The sequence below is a fragment of the Lissotriton vulgaris genome, chromosome 6 (assembly GCF_964263255.1).
Source record: "Lissotriton vulgaris chromosome 6, aLisVul1.2, whole genome shotgun sequence".
In the NCBI taxonomy this organism is placed as follows: Eukaryota; Metazoa; Chordata; class Amphibia; order Caudata; family Salamandridae; genus Lissotriton; species Lissotriton vulgaris.
Window position 1 is genome coordinate 416,416,327 of NC_141694.1, and position 22,611 is coordinate 416,438,937.

At 41.1% G+C, this 22,611-nt stretch overlaps 1 protein-coding gene across 1 annotated transcript in view; it reads left to right on the forward strand.

Moving 5' to 3' along the window:
- LOC147707411 (elongin-A-like) overlaps nt 1–22,611 on the forward strand; it is a 572,231-nt gene that overhangs the window by 131,901 nt on the left and 417,719 nt on the right. The window contains exon 3 of the mRNA XM_086925212.1: nt 4,742–4,854. Coding sequence (XP_086781338.1) covers nt 4,742–4,854 — 113 coding nt within the window. The remainder of the gene's footprint in view (nt 1–4,741; nt 4,855–22,611) is intronic.

Sequence of the window (22,611 nt, forward strand, 5' to 3'; positions counted from 1 at the left end):
GTTGGTGGAAGTTGTACCTGAGACCCAGATACATACTATGTACATTCAGTTAGCTAAATTATTTCCAAAATAGGAGGGCAACAATGTATCCTTATTCTGTTTTACTGGCCATTCAATTGTGCAGCTGTAATCACTCTTATTTCCAATCATGTAAACAAAGTCTCTTTTTTTTTTTTTTTTTAAAGTAAATTATCAAACGTTGACATTTAAAAAGATTGTTTATTCAATTCCAAACATAACTTTTTGGCAGAGCCAGCCAACGCGTTTCATCCCTTATAGGGACTTCATCTGGGCCTAAAAAGATTTTGTACATATACAAGAGTCAGTGCAATGCATAAGTTAAAATTGATTTCTCAGTTTGTTGTATTTTTTTTATTTTTTGTAATTATTTTAATGTTTTTAATGAAAACAATTCATACTTTGGAAATGGGTAAACAACTACATTTCTGTGCCAATTTTTCCGAGATTGCCCAGTGTACACACTGCTGCTATTACCTATCTGTATGGAACTGATTCTCATCAATGTCATTCCACCTTATCTCTTTGAGTTAAAACAGCCACTCTGGTTCATCTATTCTTTTTTCGCTTAGACAGGATTCTTCTATTCTGCTTATAAAAATACTTTTATATATAAAAAGTGTGCATGCTGCAGGACCAAATCCTTACTTACAATTATCTGAGGCTTCATTTTCTACATTTCATAATTTGTGGTGCAGCATTTTGCTCCCACTACAAGTTATACAGCCTTCCTACATTGCCATTTTTTCAATCCTGATCACTTTCCTTCTTCGTTCTCACTGTCAAACATATTAAATTTTATGAAGGTGGTATGATAACCCTTCCCAAATTAATAATCCCCATTCTGACTGTGGAAGACCAATGGCTGCTCCCGCGCTTGTTTTATAACCTATTTTCAGTTTGGAATAATATGGTTGTGGGTAAGGAATTGTTATTGGTTGAGGTGGGTGGAAGCCCTACTCGAGCAACAACCACAATCCTAGTCGGGGTGAACCACAAGGGTCACTAAATTAACCTGTGCTTTACCATCTGGTAGCTTAGGTTTAATTTAGGGGCACTGTGTAAAGTATTTATGCAGCACACAAACAGTAATAAAGTGAAAACTCAACACAAGAAAACCCCCAAACTAATTTAGACAAATAGAGTACATTTGAATAAATAAAACAATACCAGAATGGCTAGTTTTAAGTAAATGTAGCGCCTAAAAACAGAAAGCGCCATTCATGGTCATCTGGTTGTGCTAGTTCGGGGAAAAGTCACAAGATCAGGCCCACTGCGATGGAGTGCAGGCTGAATGCAGAGACCAGGTTAGTCCTGCTGAAGGTTACCTTCTCAAAGTCTGGTGTGAAGAGTTTCATTTGCTGTGGAGAAGGGCGCAATGAGCAGGGAGAGTGTTGCGAATGGTGACAAGACAGGCAGGCCTAGTGTCCTATTCCTTTCTTGGTGTGAGGGCAGTGTCTTTTGAGGTTCATGTAGGGGATGGGTGCAGCTCCTCCTAGTCATCCTGCCAGGGTGTTCCATTGTGTCCACACCTAAGCCCCGTTTGTGTCATTATCTGGCAGGCATATAGAAAACCCCAACAGAACTGTAGGACCTGACATCGTTTGTGTAGTATTCCCCCAAACCGTTTGCTTTCTCACCTCCTATTTGCACAAATAGTTTTTGCTGGCATTTTGACTGTGCCCCAGTGCTTAGTTTGAACCAGTGGTTTCTGGTGCTTGGCACTGGCACTTAATTGTCAACAGCACCGATATGACAGTATGCCTCTTGGTGGCGCTGCTCACCTATTTAAAGGTGAGCAGAACAGCGGTTGTTTATAAACACAATATATACTACAAATTGCTAATACCTACCTCCCCAGCCATTCCTTAAGTTACGTGGACCTCAAATAATCTGATCTGTTGCACCTGCAGGCAAGAGAGTTGTTTTGGTACTGTCATTAACAGCGATGATACGGGCAACAGGTGGATATATGTACTGCTCTGCACACTTTACATCTGTTAACCAGTGCCAAAGCCAGTAGCGGCCAGCATGGATCTGGGGTGGTGCGGCAGGTAAGGGGATTATAAAAAAAATTAAACTTACTTTACTGCAGCGTCTCTCCGTTGTATTTCCTCAGAACAGGAAGCAGGCAGCTAGGCTCCCCTGACCAATCACAATGCTGCAATGCAGAATTGTGATTGGTCTGAGCGCCGTGGTTCAGCACTCAGCCAGGAACTTGGGGGGGCTGGGCATGTTCTCCACGCAGGCTGAATGCAGCCTGCCTGAAGAACATGCGAAATGTGCAATGGCTGTTTCGTCAGCCCGAGAGGGCCGGGAAAAGTCACTATGCACTTAGGAGGGTGCTACCACTCCTCCCCTGCTAGCAGAGCAGCCCCACCCCACCAGTCACCAAGCTGTCGCAGAGGAACAACATTTAAATGATAACATTGTTATCTTTTTATTTTTCCTTTCTTGCACTGCTTCAAAGCAGTGGGGAGCGATAGCGGAGGAGCCCCACTGGCTAAAGTGCCTGTACTCTGCCCTTCAAACATGTTATAATTGTCTTGCACATAGTTGGCACATTTAATTTGCTTGTAAATCCTTAGTAAATAGTACTAACTGTACCTAGGGCCTGTATATTATTCGGTTTTACATGCCCAACTGTGGAAAAATTCCTAAAGCCGTTTTTCAATGCTGTAAGGCCCATCTCTCCCATTGAACAACACTGGGTTCCGTAATGACATTTAATAAGTGATTACTTTGGATTGGAATCAGATAGAAAATGGTGTTTAAACTCAAATCAATTTTAATTCGAAAACCATCTTTAGTAGTAAAGCCATATTTTAATACTCCATTCTGAAAATGCTACTTTTAGAAAGTTACCTCTATATCAGAAAGGGTGACTCAAGTATCACTGGGGACCTGGGGTAATGGTTATATCGACAACGAGAATGGTCCCTATTCAAGATCTATTTATAATCTGTAAAACCAAATGACAATTTAAATGGGTTAAAAAAATAAACAAAACTTTTGAAGAACACGTGGTGTTGCAGTGAATACACGTGTGGACAAATGTGCCCGTGCTCTATTTTTAGGTGGTGCACACAAGTGAAGTAAGATTAATTAAGTAGAGCAACTGCCATGCAAATTTCGCCAAAAGGAAGCAATCGCACATCTGATGTTTCCTGTAGAACTAATAGGGAGAAAAGCGCTTCAGCTTCTGGAGGCTGAAGAACTTGTCCTGATTTTAACTCGTGCTTAAACAATGTAGCTGTGATTTCTCTTGCAAAACAAGTGGCGTAAAAATACACAAACCTAAAAACTATAAAAGAAAATAGGAACCCAAAGAATATTCTTTGCAACACTGTAATTTATAAGGTTTTTTGAAGATAGTTGGCGTGGTGATATGAATTTCCACATTTAAAATCGTGCACTGATAGTGTCCAGGTTAACAATAAACCCCCAAAAATGTTTATCAGAAATATACACGGAACTCACTGCTAAGGCGTCTACCGCACTAAGCCTTGGAAAATTAATAAAAGCACTATGAAGGAGCCAGCGCGAGCCGTGTCGTAGCGCTTTTTTCCCCTTTCTTAAGGGGAAGACCCAAGAAACAAAAAACAGTACCTCAATCACAGTTCCTCAAGCGGAGGCACCTTAATACATTTGAAGCAATTGGTACCTGGTCCGTGCTTATGCAGAAACAATAGGAAGTGCAGCTCATGCTCTCCAATTAGAAGGCAGCATATGAGACTGATAATGAAGCCCACGAATTGTAAGCAGTGTGCATGGGCGTCCGCAGGGGAGGGCAAGGGGGTGCGCTTGCCCCCCCCCTGGATCGCTGGTCCCATTCCTTTTGGTCCGTAATGTTCAAGATTACCGCAGGCTCTTCCCCTGCGAGAAGCCCCAGGAGTTTAAATGTTCTCTCACTTGGGGCCTCTCGCAGTTCTCTTTGAACTCTAGAGGCTGCAGCAGCCCCTCCCCGACCTCGAGCAGACTGTGGACAGGCCCATTTTCATTCTGTCTGCTGCTGATCATCACTTAAAGAATGACAATGGGCCGTCTGCATTAAACATGCCTTGAAGGCGAGTGAGGAAGTTAAAATGTTGCCCCCCCCCCCCTGGAAGGAGAGTGCTGAAGTTAAAATGTTGCCCCCCCCCCTGGAAACATTTCTGCGGACGCCCATGGCAGTGTGTGGGCTCCAAGCACCTTTTCCAAGACAATATCTCTCGCAAGCGAGAGCACATATGCAAGCACACATACGTTAATTCAGGTGAGACCTAAAAATGGCAGTCCTGCCTTCCACAAGGCCTACTGAGCCAGCCATAACTGTACATAGCTAACCAGAAACTAAGATGAACCACAGATGCCCTATAAGACTTTGAGTTTTACTGTAGCAACCTATCTAATTGGTGTATAAGTTACAGATGATGTGTATACTATAATTATGTATAGAAAAGGTAGTTACGTGGCTAAGGTAAGTATTGTTTTAGCAGAACTGCTTGCAGTTGGAAAAGTTCTGTATTGGCTGACCCAAATTATTGTTCTATTTGTTGATAATGTGAAGACTTTATTCGCCGCTCCACCAACCAAAAGTGAGAAAGGAAGACAGAATGAAACGCGAAGAATGCATGTGGTGTGACATGTAATGTGATTGAAACAAACTTTAATAAAATACAAAATTATACTAATTGTTTGTGACAGTTTAAATTATTTTCGTTGTCCTAATGACTTTTCACAGGAAACTGGAATAGGCAAGACAGTGAACAGCCTTCGTAAACATGATGAAGTTGGTGATATGGCGAAATGTCTAGTAAGCCGATGGAAAAAGCTTGTGCCTGAGGAAACGCAAAGGTAATTTACAAATAACCATGGTAACTGTTCTGTTTTCATGTCTATTGACAATCTAAAAACGACCAATGTTCTCTGTGCTGGATATTGATTTACTAGGATTGACTAAAAAGGAAATCTGATTGTAGATTAGTTTTACATTACCTTGCTATTTAATTCAACAACTAGTTACTTGGGAAAAGATAAGGAACCCAAAGTATTTTATGGAGTTCCACATTTACAGCTGCCTTGTCAAGTATAAAATGCATTTCCCATCAATTTCCATGTAATACCTGTCTTTGACTAACAAAAATATATTATAACTTTTGTGAATATTACACTTAATGTGCATTTACTATGGCTATTTTGTTATGTGGTGGTAGTTTTTCTCGGATGAGCGCTACATTTTTGATTACAAGATGGAACTCAAATCTATTCGCATAGTGGAGGTTACATTCAAAATACTAAGATAAGAGTAGTGCATTGAGCGTCCGGCTTGCCAGTGAAGTAGTCCCCTAACTTCCTGCCTTATTTGCTCCTTTTTTACGAGTGAATTGGTTTGCTTTGAACTTTATTTACGGCCGCGTTTTGAATTTTTGACAAGCAGCAAATGCTCAAATCTTCTATGGGCTCTGTTTACATTATAAACTTGTCACACTACACCAGTTGGTCAAAACCAAAAATTAACACTGCCATGTAAAAATTCGTTTTTATTTAAACTAGTGTAAACGATTGTAAGAAATTTACCTTCAAAGAGCAGCAACAACCCAACCTTGCATAAAAAATGGAGGAAGGGTGGCCTTGATCGAGGTGGATTTTTAGCCTGATTTTCCAAGAGTTTGCCTCATGATGGGCACTGCTGACCTAGTGGTCTAAGTGGGAGTTTCCTCATGGAGTGTTCTGGTATGCATTGTAGCAGATCCGATATTTGATAGCGAGGGGACATTTTCCCCTCCATACTGATATGGGCCTGATTTCCTGGGACATGCCTGCTCCAGTTCCCGCTATTTACTCACCAGATCAGCTCTGCACAGGACTAAGAAGGCATGTGGACTTTTAGTGGCCAGAATTGATTGCCTGAGCTCACTAGACTGTAGTGGCCCTGAAATGCTTGCTGCACGGTGTGATTAAGCCAGGAATGACAATCACTATGCTCTTTGGCTTTGAAAGGTTCCATCTGCATAGGGTGGTGCAAGGAGGTTGAGTGGGACTAGACTCAAATCTCCGATTGCCGGTAGTTGACTGATGGGGTTTAGTCAAAAACAAAAATAACAAAGTAGGGTCAGTTGCAACACCTACTGAGGATCATGTCCCCACCATCAAAGCCAGCAGCAGTAGGAACAGTGGGAGCAAGACGTTCACTTTCAGGAGGCTGATGAAAAGCAGGGTCACCTCTATGAAGGGGATCTCCAAAGACCGATTTATTTCTAAAATAGGTTATTGATTTGCCTTCAAACAATTGAGAAGATTACTTGTAAAATGGAGACCAAATTAGATAAATGCATCGAAACACAACTTCAACTTGATGATATAGTCGGACAAGTGGAAGATAAATCAAGTCAAATGGAAGTACAGGGTATAGAACGTATTGAAGTGTAAAGAAGAGGACAAGGGTCAGAACAGCCTCTACCAGGCATTGTTGAAATAAATATTCCTCCTAGAAAACAGGCTGGAGAGTTTGGTGGGAAATTGGAGAATAGGGCACATCATTTGCTCTGTGTGTTATCCTTTAGGGGTGGTTGACAAAGCTGACTGTGATTCAGGAGAAGCACTTTAAAACTCTGTTGCCATCAGTGGACATAAGCTTGTACAGCCTCAAATGTTTTCGGTTGTAAGATGGGAGAGAGATATTAAAATATGGATAGGATCCAGTGGTCTCATGTTGAAAGTACATTTCTGACTTGCATGTGAGAGGTGGACAGTCATTATTATGGGTGTCACAGGATAAAGGTTCAGTTTTGTTTCAGTAGACTGGTGTCATTTTGTTTCTCATTGTTGGTAAGAAGATGGAAAAGTGGAGTAACTGCCATGTAAATTTCACCAAAATGGAGCAATCACACATCTGATGTACTGTTCCAGCTCCCAACACATCAGAGTGATTGCGTGCTGCTCACCCTTGTGCGTGGGAGTATTAATTCAATCCTACACAGTACGCATAGGTGATGATGAAAGCTCATTGGCAAAGCTTGACAGTTAGTTATGAACCAGCCCTTAAGTACAAAAAGTGTCAGTGCCGTATTTGTTTAAATGCACAGGGCCCACATAATAGCGTAAGGGGCCAGCTGCACACTGGCGATGAGACGGGTACTCAACCCTGCACCCTTCAACCACCTGTCGCTGCCAGTCTCATCTGGAGCTGCCTGTGCGCTGCAGCCCAGGATCAAAGCTTGGCTGACGAGAGCGGGTGCATTGCATCATGCCACACCCACCCTGCGTCCTGCTCTCCATGTCCTCGAAGTATCCAGCTATCTGACCAGGTGCTGCATGCAGCAACACTTCATCACGTGATGATTACCCCAGCTCCCCCCGCAGCGCCCGCCCCCTGTGCCCATATGACGCCAAGCATTAACAGTGGCAGCACCAGGCTCCACTCCCAGCCCCGTGGGAACATCACAACGTGGGCCTCACCTCCAGCAATTGCTGTGCGGCTGAGCATCAGCCCAAAATACCAACAGTGGCACAAGAAGTTTATGGTGCATACATGCCTGTCCAGGTACTCACGATAAGGCACAAAGCACGAAGGCTGTTTGTCCGTAAGGGTGCAAGGAGCCACTACGCTCCCCACCCCACATCTCATGAGTAGCTGATAGCCCTGTTTTAAGCATCACCAGGGTGAGGAGTCTGTGGCACCCAACCTCACGTGGTGCTCAGCGCTCGTGCCGCTAGGTGCCACAGACACATCAGGAGGCACCCATGCGCCTTCATGATTACACAGCTTGGCGGCCTCAATCCCGCCCATAGAAATGGAAGGACTGGGTAGAGTACCTTCCATTCTACTTTGAAGACTCTGACATTGCAGTTGAACAGCACCGAGCTCTCCTCTTACACCTAGGAGGAAAAGACATTTGCAAGGTATACAAGACTTTGGTCAAAGCAACACCAAAAACATGGAATTTTACTCAGGGCTGTCAACGCACATTTTGAGCCGATGGCGAATAGAGATTATGAACACTGTGGGTTACATGATGGACAGGAAGAGATAAGAGGTCAGGTAATCAAGGGTGCTTCTCATCAAAACAGAAACGATTTTCCAAGAATCTGGAAAATCGCACCAAGGTATCCTGACACTTGACGGTCGCAAGAGCTGTCCAAAGTAAGAGCGTTTCATATGGAAGCTGCCCTCCCCCGGCCAATAAATTTGAATGAGTTAATGTCGTCTAACCAGTCTGCAGTCCAGCTGCTATGAAACAGCCTCTAGAAAGGCACAAAGACTACGGGTATTGCAAAGGATCTCCTCACAGGCTAGCAGAGTGTCCTGCAAAAAGAAAGATGTTCCACGTGCAGAAAATATAATCACTTCTCCAAAGTCTTCAGATCATCAAAGGATAAGGCCCAGAAGGAAATCATCCCGGGCATCGCCAGTAGCAGTGACGCACCAGAGGACATGGATAACGCCATGGAAATGTACACTGTTCACACAGTCTTTGCAATTGGTGGATCCTGATCACCTCGCCGCCGACTCCCGCAGTGCCAGCTTCTAATGGAGCTTTAAAGGGTCACAGCAACCATAGACACTGGTGCATCCTAGAACTAATGCCAGCTGACGTATATCACACCCTAGCTGAAACCCTGGAGCTGGAAAAGGCAGATGTCAGGGTCTCTATGTGAGAACAAGCACATCCCATACCCCTCCTAGGGGGATTCAAATCACTGGTGTCCCACAAGAGTGCACCCACCAACATTTCAGAAGTATGGAGATTCTTTGGTGGGGTGAATTACTGTGTAAGGTTCATCCCAGATCTCGCGGGTGTAACCCAACCCCTCGTGAACTCACCAAATCAAGCGCCACCTGGACTGAGATACCAGGCAGGAAGGAGCATTCTGCAAGACAAAAGCACTGTCCATTGATACCAATCTGTCCTACTTTAATCCTCAGAAAGCCAATATTGGATGCCATTCTGAAAGGACTCTGGCTGTTCTCGCCCAACAATAACCAAATGAAGATTGGACTCCATTCACGTATGCAAGCTTTTCAGTCACAGTGACAGAACAGTAATACTCCCAACTAGAAAGAGAAGCCATCACCATGCCCTGGGCATGCAGACACTTCCACCTCTGTTTATGGACACCCATTTGTAGTCCAGATGGACCACAAACTCCTGGTGCTCATGTTCCACGGCTCTGTTTCTAAGCCACCGCCTGTCATCGAAAAATCGATGCTACAGGAATATGACTGTCTAGTCTAATACAGACCAGGTGCCACCAATCTAGCGGACAATCTCTTGCACCACCCTAGTGCAGCTATCGTCAAAGAAGCCAATGATGCTAAGGAGAAAGAAGAGTATGTCTGCTACATTGCGAAGTGGTCCAGTCCGCTTCCCATTCCACTAGACACCCTCAGACAAGACATCCAGGAAGGAGAGTGCCTCCAACTGGCACTCACTGCAGTCCGGTCCGGATAATGGAAAACTCTAAAGACACACCTGTCACAAAGGACCCCGGAAGCCAAGAGGGTCCTGGAGTCTCTGTTCTATGTTCACGAAGAACTTTCAACATATGCAAGAGGATGCCTACTCCAAGGACCGCACTTGGTGATCCAAAGCAGCCTCACAGAGCAAGCTGTGCAACTAGCCCACCATGGCATTTTTAAAACTAAAAATAGTTTTCACCAAAGTATGGTACCCAGGTATGGATGAGATGGTGGAAACCGCAGTAATATCCTGCGCGTGGTGCCAAGTCTCCAGATCACCAGAAGCTCCTGTGCCAGTAATCACTGAAGAAAGTCCACCTCAGCCTTGGGAGTGTGCCAGGTTGGGTTTTGGACATGTATCGGATGAAAGACATCCACTTTTCATAATTGACGATTGCACCAAATACCCAGAAATAGACTTTGAGTCGCTGGCAGCCCCTGAAGTCACTGCACAAATGGGAAAGATAATCTCCACGCATGCACTCATGAAAGAGGATTGGACTGACACTGGAGCTCCTTTCCGAAGTCTTGAATGTGCAGAATATCTTTGCTCCTGGGGAATCAAACCTCGCAAGATAACCCAGTGCTGTTCATATGCAAATGGAGAGGTTCATGCGTACTTTGTAGAAGGTAATCGGCGTTACTCATGCAGACTACCAACCCCAGGAGAGAGTGATGTATGTATTCTTACAAGAATACCGGTAAACACCACACTCCACCACTGGCCAAGCTCCTAAGCATGCCAGCCTGGGGCTTGTCATCAGGAGGTTCCATCCAACATCACACTTAATGGATGCAGACCCCATCGAAGAAGAGAGTCCTCTGCCGAAGAGTTGTGACCAATCAGCGAGCCAGTGACCAGCAGAGAGTTCAGCGTTCTGACATTGAGCCGGGGGATTCGCTGTTAGTCAAGGATGGGTATCCCCAGGTAGCAGATTCGGATTGTCACCAAAGTGCCAACCATGGTCCGTAATGAGGTGCCATGGCACCATGATAAATGCCCGAAGAGGTGATGAGAAATCACCTGCTACGTTTCCTTCTTCAAGAAAGGGGAGCGAGGATATAGCCTTGCGGTTAGAACGGTCGACCTCAAAGCTGGGGAACCGGGTTAGAGTCTCTGCAACAACGCTCAACATCCTGTGATTCTCTGCAAATCACTTAATCTTCACATGGCTAACAAAAATGAATGTGTCCGTCTGTAATGAAACTGGTGCTCATGTAAAGCGCTCTGATACCCAATGTCTCGGGTCTAGTTTGCGCTATATAAAACTCTAAAAATAAAAAATAAATCAACAGGACACTTCAAGAAACTATGAATGCCTTCTTGCACACTGAACATGGAGCAGAGCCAGACAATAGGTCACCTTCACCATCTGAAGCCAGGGGGACTTCCTCAGGATCCAGATGAGACTCAGACTCCACCCTGAGAGGTGCATAGGCATCAGAATTTGTCACTCCAAGGTCCCCAGGCCGACATGACTAACGGAGGTGCCATCTGCGAGTCAACCCAAGACCATCCACCTACCTGATGAACTTCCTGATCTGATGACCCAATGACGCTAGAAGATGCACATCCAGGAAAATAACTTTGTCCAGGGCATGGTAACAGATCTGTATTGTGTAATTTCATAACACAAAGACAGATGTTCTTTTGTTTGATTGCATTTGGAAAGTAATGTACTGTTCCATCTCACAACACATCACAGGGTGATTGCGTGTTGCTCACCCATGTGCGCGGGAGTATTTCAATCCTACGCGACACACATAGGTGATGATAAAAGCTTATGGGCGTGGCTTGAACCAGAGGTTACTGGGGGGAGAAAAATCCTACAGCCTCTGGGAGCTGAAGAACATGAGTCTTGTTGCAGTTCTAGGAACTGCCAGAGAGAAAGATGGAATTGAAGTGAACTATTTCGTACTGGGTGAAAAAAGGATGGGGACAGGAGAGGCTGCATTGCAGGACTATGAATTAGGTGATATTGTGGTTTTGCCAATAGATACAGATAGCCAAATGATGAACTGAACACAAAAGGCTGTTCAGGGTAGGTCTGCGAGGGTGGTGTCCCAGGGTAGCCCATAAGGTTTTTTCATAGGCGAATCTAGGGGAAATACATGTAGCTGAAGTGAAGTCCGCTATTGAGGGCTGGTGTGGATTTTGATTGTCTTGGAAATGCCCAGTGATATACATCAGAGCACTTTGTAGGCTAGGTCTGCCCGTTGCAGTTGATATTCTGAAGAAAGGATTTTTTGTCTAGTTTTCAGCTATGAGGGCGTTGTTTGGGAGACTCAATGGAAGGTTTTAAAGTGATTTCCATGCTCTCTTTCCATGTCTTTGTTGACAACCTTTGACTATAGGTGAGTGGGATTTCCATGGTCTTGTACTTAATTGAAGAACTGCTGCTAAGGAATATGGGGAATGTATAAGGTCGTTTTATGTATTTGGAGACATCATGATGTTTCTCTGATAATTCTGCTTCGCAAAGGTTAAATTATATAAAACAAGAAGAAAGGACTCATCGTGTGAAATAGTGCACACTACAATTTGCTGCTCTACTAGGTAGCCAGTAAAAAACAAAAATAATGGCTTGACTGCTTGAATAAATCTCCACTACTGGTTTTGTGCGAATTTCATCCCACTATCTTTTTAAGTCGAGCATTTGAGACCTCTTGTATGTACTTTAGTATATACTTATGTGTGTGTACTTTGTGGCCTTTGGAGATCAGCCCTAGCACTTCTCTGCTTCCGCTTACGGACCTTTTTTTCTGTTCAACTTCCTCTATTTAACTCTTGATAGAAAACGACCAGCAGAGGTCAGTAAATACCAGTCACTTTACCATTCTCTAGATTTCAGTCCATAGAAATTGTCTTTGATCCAGCGGGCCAAAAGAAATTCTGTCTCATATGCACAACTCTACACCTCGATACTCACGCAACTTAACCAGGAATTATCACACTGCTGGAAAAAACCTTTCGACTACATATAACAACCAGACCAACCTTAACATGTGTTAAACATGTATCCTATGTAATTACCATGTAACATGTCAGTTACCATAGTAACCGAACTCTGCTACCAGAGAATTGATCCAGCGGGCCAAAAGAAATTCTGTCTCATATGCACAACTCTACACCTCTATACTCACCATTATTCACAAATTCATCACTAGGCCCATAAATGACTGAGACAAGAATTGACCAACTGAATCATGTGACCTAATTAATCAAACCATTCACTAATACTATTTAATGTTATACACAACTGCAGTTTATCATTGTCATTCTTATAAAATGTACATTTAATTAAGCCACCTAGGCAATGGATTAACTAATGGTAACTAGACTCGAAATAACTAAGACCAGCTTGTCATTTCAAAATCTATTTTATTAACTTTATTATCATGTAAAGAGCATTTTCAAAATATTAATTCTTTTATTTGCATCTAATAAGCATCATTTTATTTAGTAAAGGCACAATAGACTGTCAGTTCAGATCAAATCAGCATGAAAAGTATTTAAGCAAAGAGACTCATTCCCTAAACCCTATTTCCCTGTCTAAACTAAATGGAACCTAAAGGGAAAAAGCAAAGTTCAGAGTTCTCTTACGTGAGTCAAAAGTCCGTCTGCATTTCACGATCACCGGAACGAGCCAGCAAAGCTCCTCCCAAGGGCCAAGTTTTATACCTTTTCTCTATCTAAAACTAACTAAAAGAATACAATTAGCAAACCATCTCGCGAAATGATTGGCTGACAGCTGTCAGTCCATGAAGTCATCGCCTTCCATTCAAAATCATATTTTTTTCAAAGCGGCCTTGTCCATTGTCTACATGTGACATTAGCTTCCGAGGATCTTCGCAACATTTTATTGAATAACAGTTTGTTGCTTCCTCAGCTTAAGCTTTTCTGCTTCGTTGCTTCCTCAGCTTAAGCTTTTCTGCTGTGTCCTGTCCTTGGCAAAGTTATACAACACTAGGCATATCCTGCACAGTTCAGTTCCACGTATTTGTTTTTTCGAAGATTATGAACAATAAACTTCTTCTTTTCATTCTTTGCTGTGCATGGCCCATTATGACAGGACTTCAGAAACATCCATTTTAAATCAGGCCTCTTTACCGAAACTCTAGTATGCAAGGAAACACAAGACATCAATTAATTTGAGAAATGAAAGTCATTCTGTTACCCACCGCCTTCACTAATATTAACCCATTAGTTTGTTACCTAGCTTTGAGCACAAAAATGAACAAACCTTTGTCACCTAAAAGACACGACGTAGACAAAAGCACATTTAAAAATAAGCACATGCTATTATTTAATCAGCCGTAGTTAATGTTGACAAAACGAAAAGACAAAGTTAATATATTATTTGAACATACTGACAAATGCAACAAGAGCACATAATGTTAATCCCGCATGTTTATGAAAGTGCACATTATTCTAGGTTGAATTAATACAAAAACATGCAAAACTCATTAATATTATTATTAATTATGGAAGTTCAAATCAGCGAACAAAAACGCACCTAATTTTAAAAGTTCGCTACATCAACTCCCTCATCTGGTGATTTTTAAATCACCAAACAAAACCCAAAATTTTAACTTTTGAAGATGTCACATTATGAACACTCTCTGTGTTAGTAATTCTAAACCCCTGTCTCAGCAGTTTGTCTGGAACTCTCATATTGAGCCTTACGAAACTCTTCCATTTCTATCTCCTTCTCCTGAGCTTTTCTGAGTTTATAGATCCTTCTCTTTTCCCTCAAATGCTTCTTTTTCTTGTGAATCATGCAACAGATTTTTAACAAAAGTGTCACTATAACCATGATTATTACAGGATAAAGTACTTTGCCAATGATTCAACTGCCAATTTCACCAAACCATTTCCCCAATTGCCTCAAACCTTTTGCTCAAACGTTCTGAAAAATTTTCACTTTCCATGGGTTCTATTTCTGAGTGAAATTCAGTGATCTTCTTAATAAGCATTTCTATGTTCTGGCTTTTGTCTGGGATATAAGTACAGCAATGCTGAACATGCAAAATCCCACACACTCCTCCCTCTTTTGCTAGCAGAATGTCTAAAGCAAGACGGTTCTGCATAACCATACTTCTGGTGGCGATAAGTTCAGTATTAACTAATTGTAAACCACTTGCAGTATCAGTGGACAATCTGTCAACAATTGTAGAAACCTTTCTAATTTTTATTGCATTTAGGGTTATTCCCACCATAGGAATTATTGCACCAAATATAAGCTTTCTCTCTTGTACCTGTTCAGGTGTTTACCAATTTCAAATGAACCTTCTCCATTTCTGTCCACATGAATTTTTTTGGGAAAAACAAGACCAAGGTAGCACGTCCCATACCAATGGTCTGGGAGACTAAAGTAAGCTTTGTTCTCACAAACAAAATAAATTCCAGGGAAAATTGGATCTTTGCCACCTTTAAATCCCCATCCCCCTACAATACGATAAGTATCCTCGCATTGGCTAGCACCGACAAAATAATTGTCGTAAAGCGTGTTGTCACTTCTAATACAAAATTTCCTACTAACAGGTTCATCTATATGAATAGCAGCATATCTAGTTTCACCATTAGGCTTCTCATCCTCAAGCTGCCAGAACTTGGATTTAGTCTGTTTCAGCATCTCATTTATTTTGTAAATCGCCCTTCTCTCCTCAACCAGCTTGAGAAAAGATCTTTTTTCATCTCTCATTTTGCAGGTTAAATTATTTTTATAAACATATTCAGAGGTGAGTTCATTAGTTACCAAAAAGAATTCCCTCATCTGTTTAGCAGGTCTGACTTTGTTTAGGCTATGTACAACTTTCAGGTTTGCAAAAATGTCATCAAAGTCTGAGTAATAGTACTCCAGACGACCTGTTTGATAGAACAGACTAGCTATAACACTGTATCTTATACCATAAGTAAGGGGAATCATGGTAGATTTGACCCCTTCTGAAACTGAAGCAGGAAGTTTCACACAAACGTAACAGTCCTTCACATCCATGGCCCTTACATATTCTGTCAGAAGTCTTGAAAAAGAATTAGTAGAAAAATCACCTACAGATCTATCTTGGTGGATCTCTGGCTTGTGCTCAATAACTCTGTTAGTTCTGCCTGCAACATCATGAACAGCTTGTTAAGATTCAGCTTTGCTTGTCATGTTTACTTTATAGTCCTCCTTGTCTATGCCAAGAGGAAAGATAACTGCCAAAATTAGCCAAACTAAAACAATTAGAATCACACAAATAGAAGACATTTTACAACATCTCCTAAGAAATAGCACATCTTGAATTGTCAGTAGTAGGCATTCTTTTAAAAAAAAATGTTTACAAAGCTTTTACTCAAAACAAAAATGTAAAAATAGTAATATACACCTCCCCTTTAAAAAAAAAATTTGTAACCCTCTAACAGCTTTTCTTCGACCTTGCGTCTTACAGCAAAGTGTTTTTACAGCGAACACAATTTCTTCGACCTTGTGTCACCTAACACAATTTCTTCAGCCTCAAAAATAAACCTCAACCTAAAGAAAATTATTTCTAATCATTGTCACTATTTTCTTCCAAATCTTCCAGACTACTACAACTGATCTCCACTACTGGTGGGATGATTATGCAGGTCCTCTCAGATTTGGCCTCAATGATCTTCTGCCCCTACTGCTAATTACTTCAATTTTCTTTCCTGCTTGACCATTTTTATCTGCATCACCCTTTTGACTAGATATCTCGTTAATCTGCTCCTTTGATTTGTTCACCAATTTGAACTTTAGATTTTCTTTCGGCCAGTTATCTCCATTTCTCAAGAGTTTCTTCTTAGGCTCAGTTTCGTTACATTCAGCTTTCCAAGCCCTTTTTCTGAATTGTCTTATTTCAGACTCTTCATCACTCTCGTCCGAGTCCGTTTCAGAGATTTCAATTCTATATCTAGGAACTTCTTTACTCGGCAGCTTCACTCCGTTAGGAACAACATCCTTGTAGCTGGTACTCGGTAATTCGTCCTCCTCCTCTTCTGGAATTACTTCTAACTTCCCAGTTTCAGAATTCTTGTTCCTGCTTTCAGAGCTTTGAATCTGCTTTTCAATACTCTCTTGAATCTCTTTTGACTGAGATTCTTTTTCTTTTTCTGTTTCTTTTTCTAGAATATTTTCATCATTTTCTGAATCTAGAATCACAATCTCTAGATCTTTTTCATTCAATGCCTGATCCGCATCAGAATCTTCCAGATGTCGACTTTCTTGTCGATCTTCAGAATCTGAATTTTCAGGTTCTTCTTCAGAGTCTGAATCAGTTGTTGTCGTCACTATCCTCATCAGGATTAAAAGGAGGTGGTACACGAATGGTATGAGTTGCATGCACCCACCTTTTCAAACCTTTGCACTTAACTGCATTTGTTGTGACTAGTATCACCTGTCTTGCTTTTTTCCACCTGGGTACTAAACAGTTTCTTCTCCGGTGAACTTTTGTTCTAACCCAGTCTCCTGGTAACAGATCATGAGCCTGCTCCTTTTCTTTTTAAATCACGTCTGTTCCCACCTGATGGAATACATAAGTCACCACATCAGACAATTGTTTGCAGTACTCTATAATTGCACTTTCATTTATGCTCAATAATTTTCCAACTGGTATAAAAGCCTGTCTCATAACTCTTCCCATGAGAATATCATGAGGGCTAAGACCTGTCTTTTTATTAGGTGTGCTTCTCAAAGACATCAAAACAAGAGGAAGTGCATCTGTCCACTTCATTCCTGTAGCTAGGCACATTTTTCCAATTCTATTTTTAACTGTGCCATTAATTTGCTCAACAACGCCTGATGCTTCTGGTCTGTATGCACAGTGTAGCTTTTGCTTTATGCTGAAGGCCTCACAAATTAATTTTAACAATCTGTTTTCAAAGTGTGTGCCGCGATCACTTTCAATAGTAACTGGAAATCCGTACCTTGGTATGATCTCCCTTAACCCCTTCCATGCTCATGACGGAACGGTTCCGTCATGAGCATCGGTTGAGCTGTGCTCATAACGGAACCGTTCCGTCATGAGCCGATAGGCTCATTAGAACCTTCAGCACAGCGCGAAAATTCGCGCCGCGCTGAAGGGGTTAAAAGCAATTTTGCCACAGTAACTGAGTCATTGTGACGAGTTGGAAACACTTCCAATCATCTTGAAAACAGACAGACAATCACAAGGACATATCCCAGCTTATTATGGGGTGGCATGTCAATGAAATCCATTTTCAACCTGGTAAAAGGACCACCCTCCCGACCTATGGTTCCCATGCTCACAACTGTTTTTCTGTTTGGATTGATTTGCTGGCAGATCAAACATCTTTGGCAAAGTGACTCGGCAATAATCCTAAATTTTGGATTATACCAAGTCTCCCTGAACATTCTAATCATTGAATCTCTTCCTCAATGACCTGGACCATGGTACATCCGTGCCATGTCAGCAATCATGCAATTTGGCATAACAGGTCTGCCATCTTTGTAAACCCAAATCTCATCTTCCTCTCTCTGTCTGCAACCTTCTTTCAGCCATGTGTTTTTGTCTTCATCATTTGCCTCATCTTGTAGGTCTTTTACTCCCTGCCATGTTTCAACTACAGATATTCGCATAAGAGAGTTCATAACGTGATCATTGTCTTTTTCGCGATTAATTGAAAAATTGTTTTTCGCACAATAATGTGCTATTTCATCTGCAAAAGAATTACCTTTAGTTATACAGTCCTCACCCTTCTTGTGTGCTCCACATTTGACAACAGCAATTTTTTCTGGTAATTAAATGCCATCAATCGGTCTTTTGATCAATTTTGCATTTCTGATCGGTGTTGCCGCAGAAGTCAAATAACCTCTTTGAGACCAGAGCTGGCCATAGTCAGTATGGATATGGCGTAGTTCATGACTATTAGTCACTATGGTAACCTTTTTTCCTTTTGCTCTTTCACATGCACGAAATAAAGCAATTAATTCTGCCACTTGAGCTGAACGAATTCCTTCAAGAGTTGAACCTTCAACTACTTCTGCAACTATGCAAACTGAATATGCTGCTCTCAGAATGCCCTCATCTGTTCTTAGACAGGAGCCATCAACAAAGTAAACAATGTCTGATTCTGGTAAAGGCACATCCTTAATGTCTTCTCTAGGTTTAGTACAGTATTCCAAAACATCCAAACACTCAACATCAGCTTCATTTTTGATTTCAGTAATAACACCATCTGGCAAAAGTGTAGAGGTGTTAAGATTAACACACCTCGCAATTGATACATTATCTGATCCCAGAATAACCTTTTCATATTTGATCAACCTATTTCTCGACAGGTGTTGTGTTTTACTTCTGGTAAGGAGAGTTTTGACTGAATGAGGTACATTCACTTTTACAGGAAACCCCATTATGATTCCTTCACTTTGCTCAAGGCTTACACTTGTTGCAGCCACTGCTTTTAAGCAACCTGGCAATGCTTTTGCAACAGGATCAAGAACAGCTGAAAAGTAAGCTATTGGCTTTCTCATTTTTCCATGTCTCTGAATCAAAACTGACAATGCACAACCTTCCCTTTCACTGCAGTACAGCTCAAATTCCTTATCATAGTCTGGCATCCCCAATGCTGGAGCTTCACACAGACTCTTCTTTAGCTTTTCAAAAGCCTCTAATTCAGTTTTTGTCAAAGTAATCGGGTCTTTTATGTCTGCTTTTGTCAGCCTTTGTAGTGGTTTCGCAATCACTGAAAATCCACTAATCCATTAGCGACAATAACCAACCATTCCAAGAAACATTCTGACCTGTCTGTGTTGTTGGAGGTTGTATTGCTCGAATCTTTTTTTATTCTCTCAATTGTCACTTGTCTGATTCCCTTTGCAATTCTGTGACCAAGGTATTTTACCTCTTGTTTGCAAAACTGTAGTTTTGTAGGTGACACTTTATGCCCTTCATCTGCCAATCGATTCAAAAGTGTAATGGTGTCTGTTACACAATTTTCTCGTGTCTTTGCAGCCACCAGGTCATCAATATACTGGACCAATGTTGATTTTCCAGGCAACTCTAAATCTTCTAAGGATTTCTTTAACAACTGAAAGATAGATGGACTCTCAGTATACCCTTGAGGGATACGACACCATGCTAAAATACGATCTTGGAATCTGAACGCAAAAATTTGTTGGCTTTCTGGATGCAGTTGAACTGTAAAGAAAGCATTACACAGGTCAATGACCGTGTACCATTCTGCATCATGCGGAATCTGATCTAAAATTACCGCTGGGTTTGGTACAATAGGGCAGCAAGGAACAACAATTTGGTTAACCTTTCTCAGGTCCTGAACTATTCTGTAAGTTCTGTTTGGCTTTTTGATTCCCATAATCGGTGAATTACATGGGCTGCTCTTGATTTCTTTTAAAACACCTTGTTTAATGAATTTCTCAATTACAGGAATGACACCCTCAACAGTCTCCGCTTTCAATTTGTACTGGGGAATGTTTGGAAAATCTATCCCTTGCTTTACAGTAATTTTTACTGGGTTTACATGTTTCATTAAACCCATTTCATCACCAGTTCAATCCCAAATTTTTGGATTAACTGCTTCTTTCAGTTCTTCAGGCAAATTGTTTTTATCAAAAGCAGGAAAAAGTTTGTTGTTCTCCTCAACCATTAACATTGTTAATTTACACAGACCATCTTCTTCTAAGGTCTATAGCTCAATACCATCCGGTGAGCAATATATTTTACAGTTCATTTTACACAACAAATCCCTGCCTAACAGGTGAACAGGACTGTTACAGAAAACAAATCTGTGTTTGTCTTTGTAATTTCCAATTTCTATATTAACTGGTTCTGTCAAATCTGTTTTAATGTGTTGATTTGCTACACCTACAACTTGGATTGATTCACCCGAGAGAGGAAGATTTTCAATTTCCACTGATCTAACAGTAGAATGGGTAGCACCAGTGTCCTCAAGAAAAGTGATTTCTACATCATTCACTTTACCATTTACAAATGGACTTGACTGATCTACCTCGAGTGGCTCCAAGCACACACACTTCCTCCTCTCTCAGGCAACGTCATGAGTAATCTTCTGAGTCACTGCTCTCATTTTCTTTTAGCCAAAATTGTTGAGAGACATTAGACACATTCACTCTTTGCGATCTGTTTACTTGCTCAGCAGAATCCCGTCTCAGGACTGAATCTTTGTGCATTCATACAATTTGGAAGTGGTGGCTGTGGAATTTGGCTCTGCTGATTCAATTGGCTCTGCTGATTCATGAACTGTCGCTGTAGCTGTTGCTGCTGATTTATTTCATTTAACTGTCTCTGTAGCTGCTGCTGCTGATTTATCTCATTCTGCATCTGTGGATTTAATGATGAATTTTTAAAATTTCTGGGCGGATTCTTACACTCTCGCTTCCAGTGTCCAATCTCACCGCAATTAAAACATGGGAGCTTCTGTTTAAGCTCTTCAATATGTAAATTAAATTTTGGTTTATTAACAAAGTTTCCCTTAAATTTCCCTTGATTTTGCTGAACATTTTTATTTTCTACGATTGCTATTTGCTGTTCAGCTACCTTCACTTGTGCCCACATTGCCTTTTCCTTAAGCTTTTTCTGCGTAGCATCTATCGTCACTGCAATATTTAGCTTTTCTCAGGATGTCATCAACTGTAAGTGATTGCCAGTCGACAATTCTATTTCTAATCATTTCACCAATTTCAGGTCTCAAGCCATAAACCAATCTGTAAATGAAGTGGCTCATGTCCTTTTTACAAAATTTCTCATAGCCACTGTATTGTTTAAATACCAGCAGTAATCTTTCGTAAAAGGAATGAACTGATTCTCTTGGTTCTTGGTTTGTAGTGTCAATTTTAACCCAATCCACTTCTTTTGGAGGAATCTTGTTTTTCAGCCACACAATTACTTTGTCATAGAAATCCTTGACATCGGCTGAAGGAGCACCTGTTATTTTATTTCGAGCTGGTTCTTCTCTGGGCCAACCTACAGAAATTTACATTCTGTCCAAAGATCTGATGGGACAACAATGTCAAAGAAACCATCAAGATCAATCCACAGAACTTTTGAAACTTTTATAAATCTGTCTACCTGACGATACCATTCTACTGGCTTTTCTCTCAGCCGAGGGAAATCATTCGTAAAGAGCAAAATGTCCTGTCTTGTCCATGAAACATGAACATAACCTCCGCCAGCTATTTCCCTCATAGGAAATTCATTTATGACTTCTCCTCTTCCTCTTTTTTTTTCTTCTCTTTTCTTTGTCCATTTAACTCTCCATTTACTTAATTCACCCAATCTTTTTAGAAACACAATTAACTCTTTTACATGAGTTATTCTGCCTGTGGTATTCAGGTTTTCAATGTCTTTCTCAGAAAAATCCACCCTGTAATGTTTTTGCAATTGCTTTTGTCGACTCAAATCTATGTCTAATTCAGCAGCCACTTCTTCAAATTGATCATATTTATTTTTCGTTTTCCATTTTATACTTTTGCAGATAAATAACAATTCATCATCCTGATATTGCTTCAAACAGTCAGTTCCAACTGTGCCAATAATTAATTCTTCTGAATCTGCTTTTAATTTTGCAACATCAAGTTGTTTAGACTCAGGAACTTGTGGATTTAATGGAATCTGTGTTAAATGTGTTTTGTTCATGGTCTTTTCTAAAGACCCAGAATCAGACCCTGCAGCTGATGGTGTCGGACCAAATGACAAACTTTGATTAAAAGTTAAATTTGGCATTGTTTTATCCCGATGGATTTCTGATAATTCTGAATAAAAATTTTCAGCCACTTTCTGAATTTCCGCATTTAATGGCATAGTCAGAGCTGAATGTCTGTTTTCACCTTGCTCAAAGACTGGTACAACAGGACCAATTGTTACTGGTACCGTTACCGCTTCCATCCCTTTTGTTAATTGCTGAATTAATTCTCCTTTTGCTTTTAAATATTCTGACATATTTGGTATATTATCAGGTACCTCTGCTCTTTTATCATTTTTCGGGAAATTATTTCTCAGTTCTGGAATTTCTGGATAATTTCTGCTTTCTCTTGGGGTATTAGATTTACTTCTTGACCTTACCCTTTCAGGTAATCTTAAGAATCTGGGTGAATGTTCATCAATATCTCTAGGAGGTGCACTAGGAGAGATTCCTGAAGAACCTCTCGGGG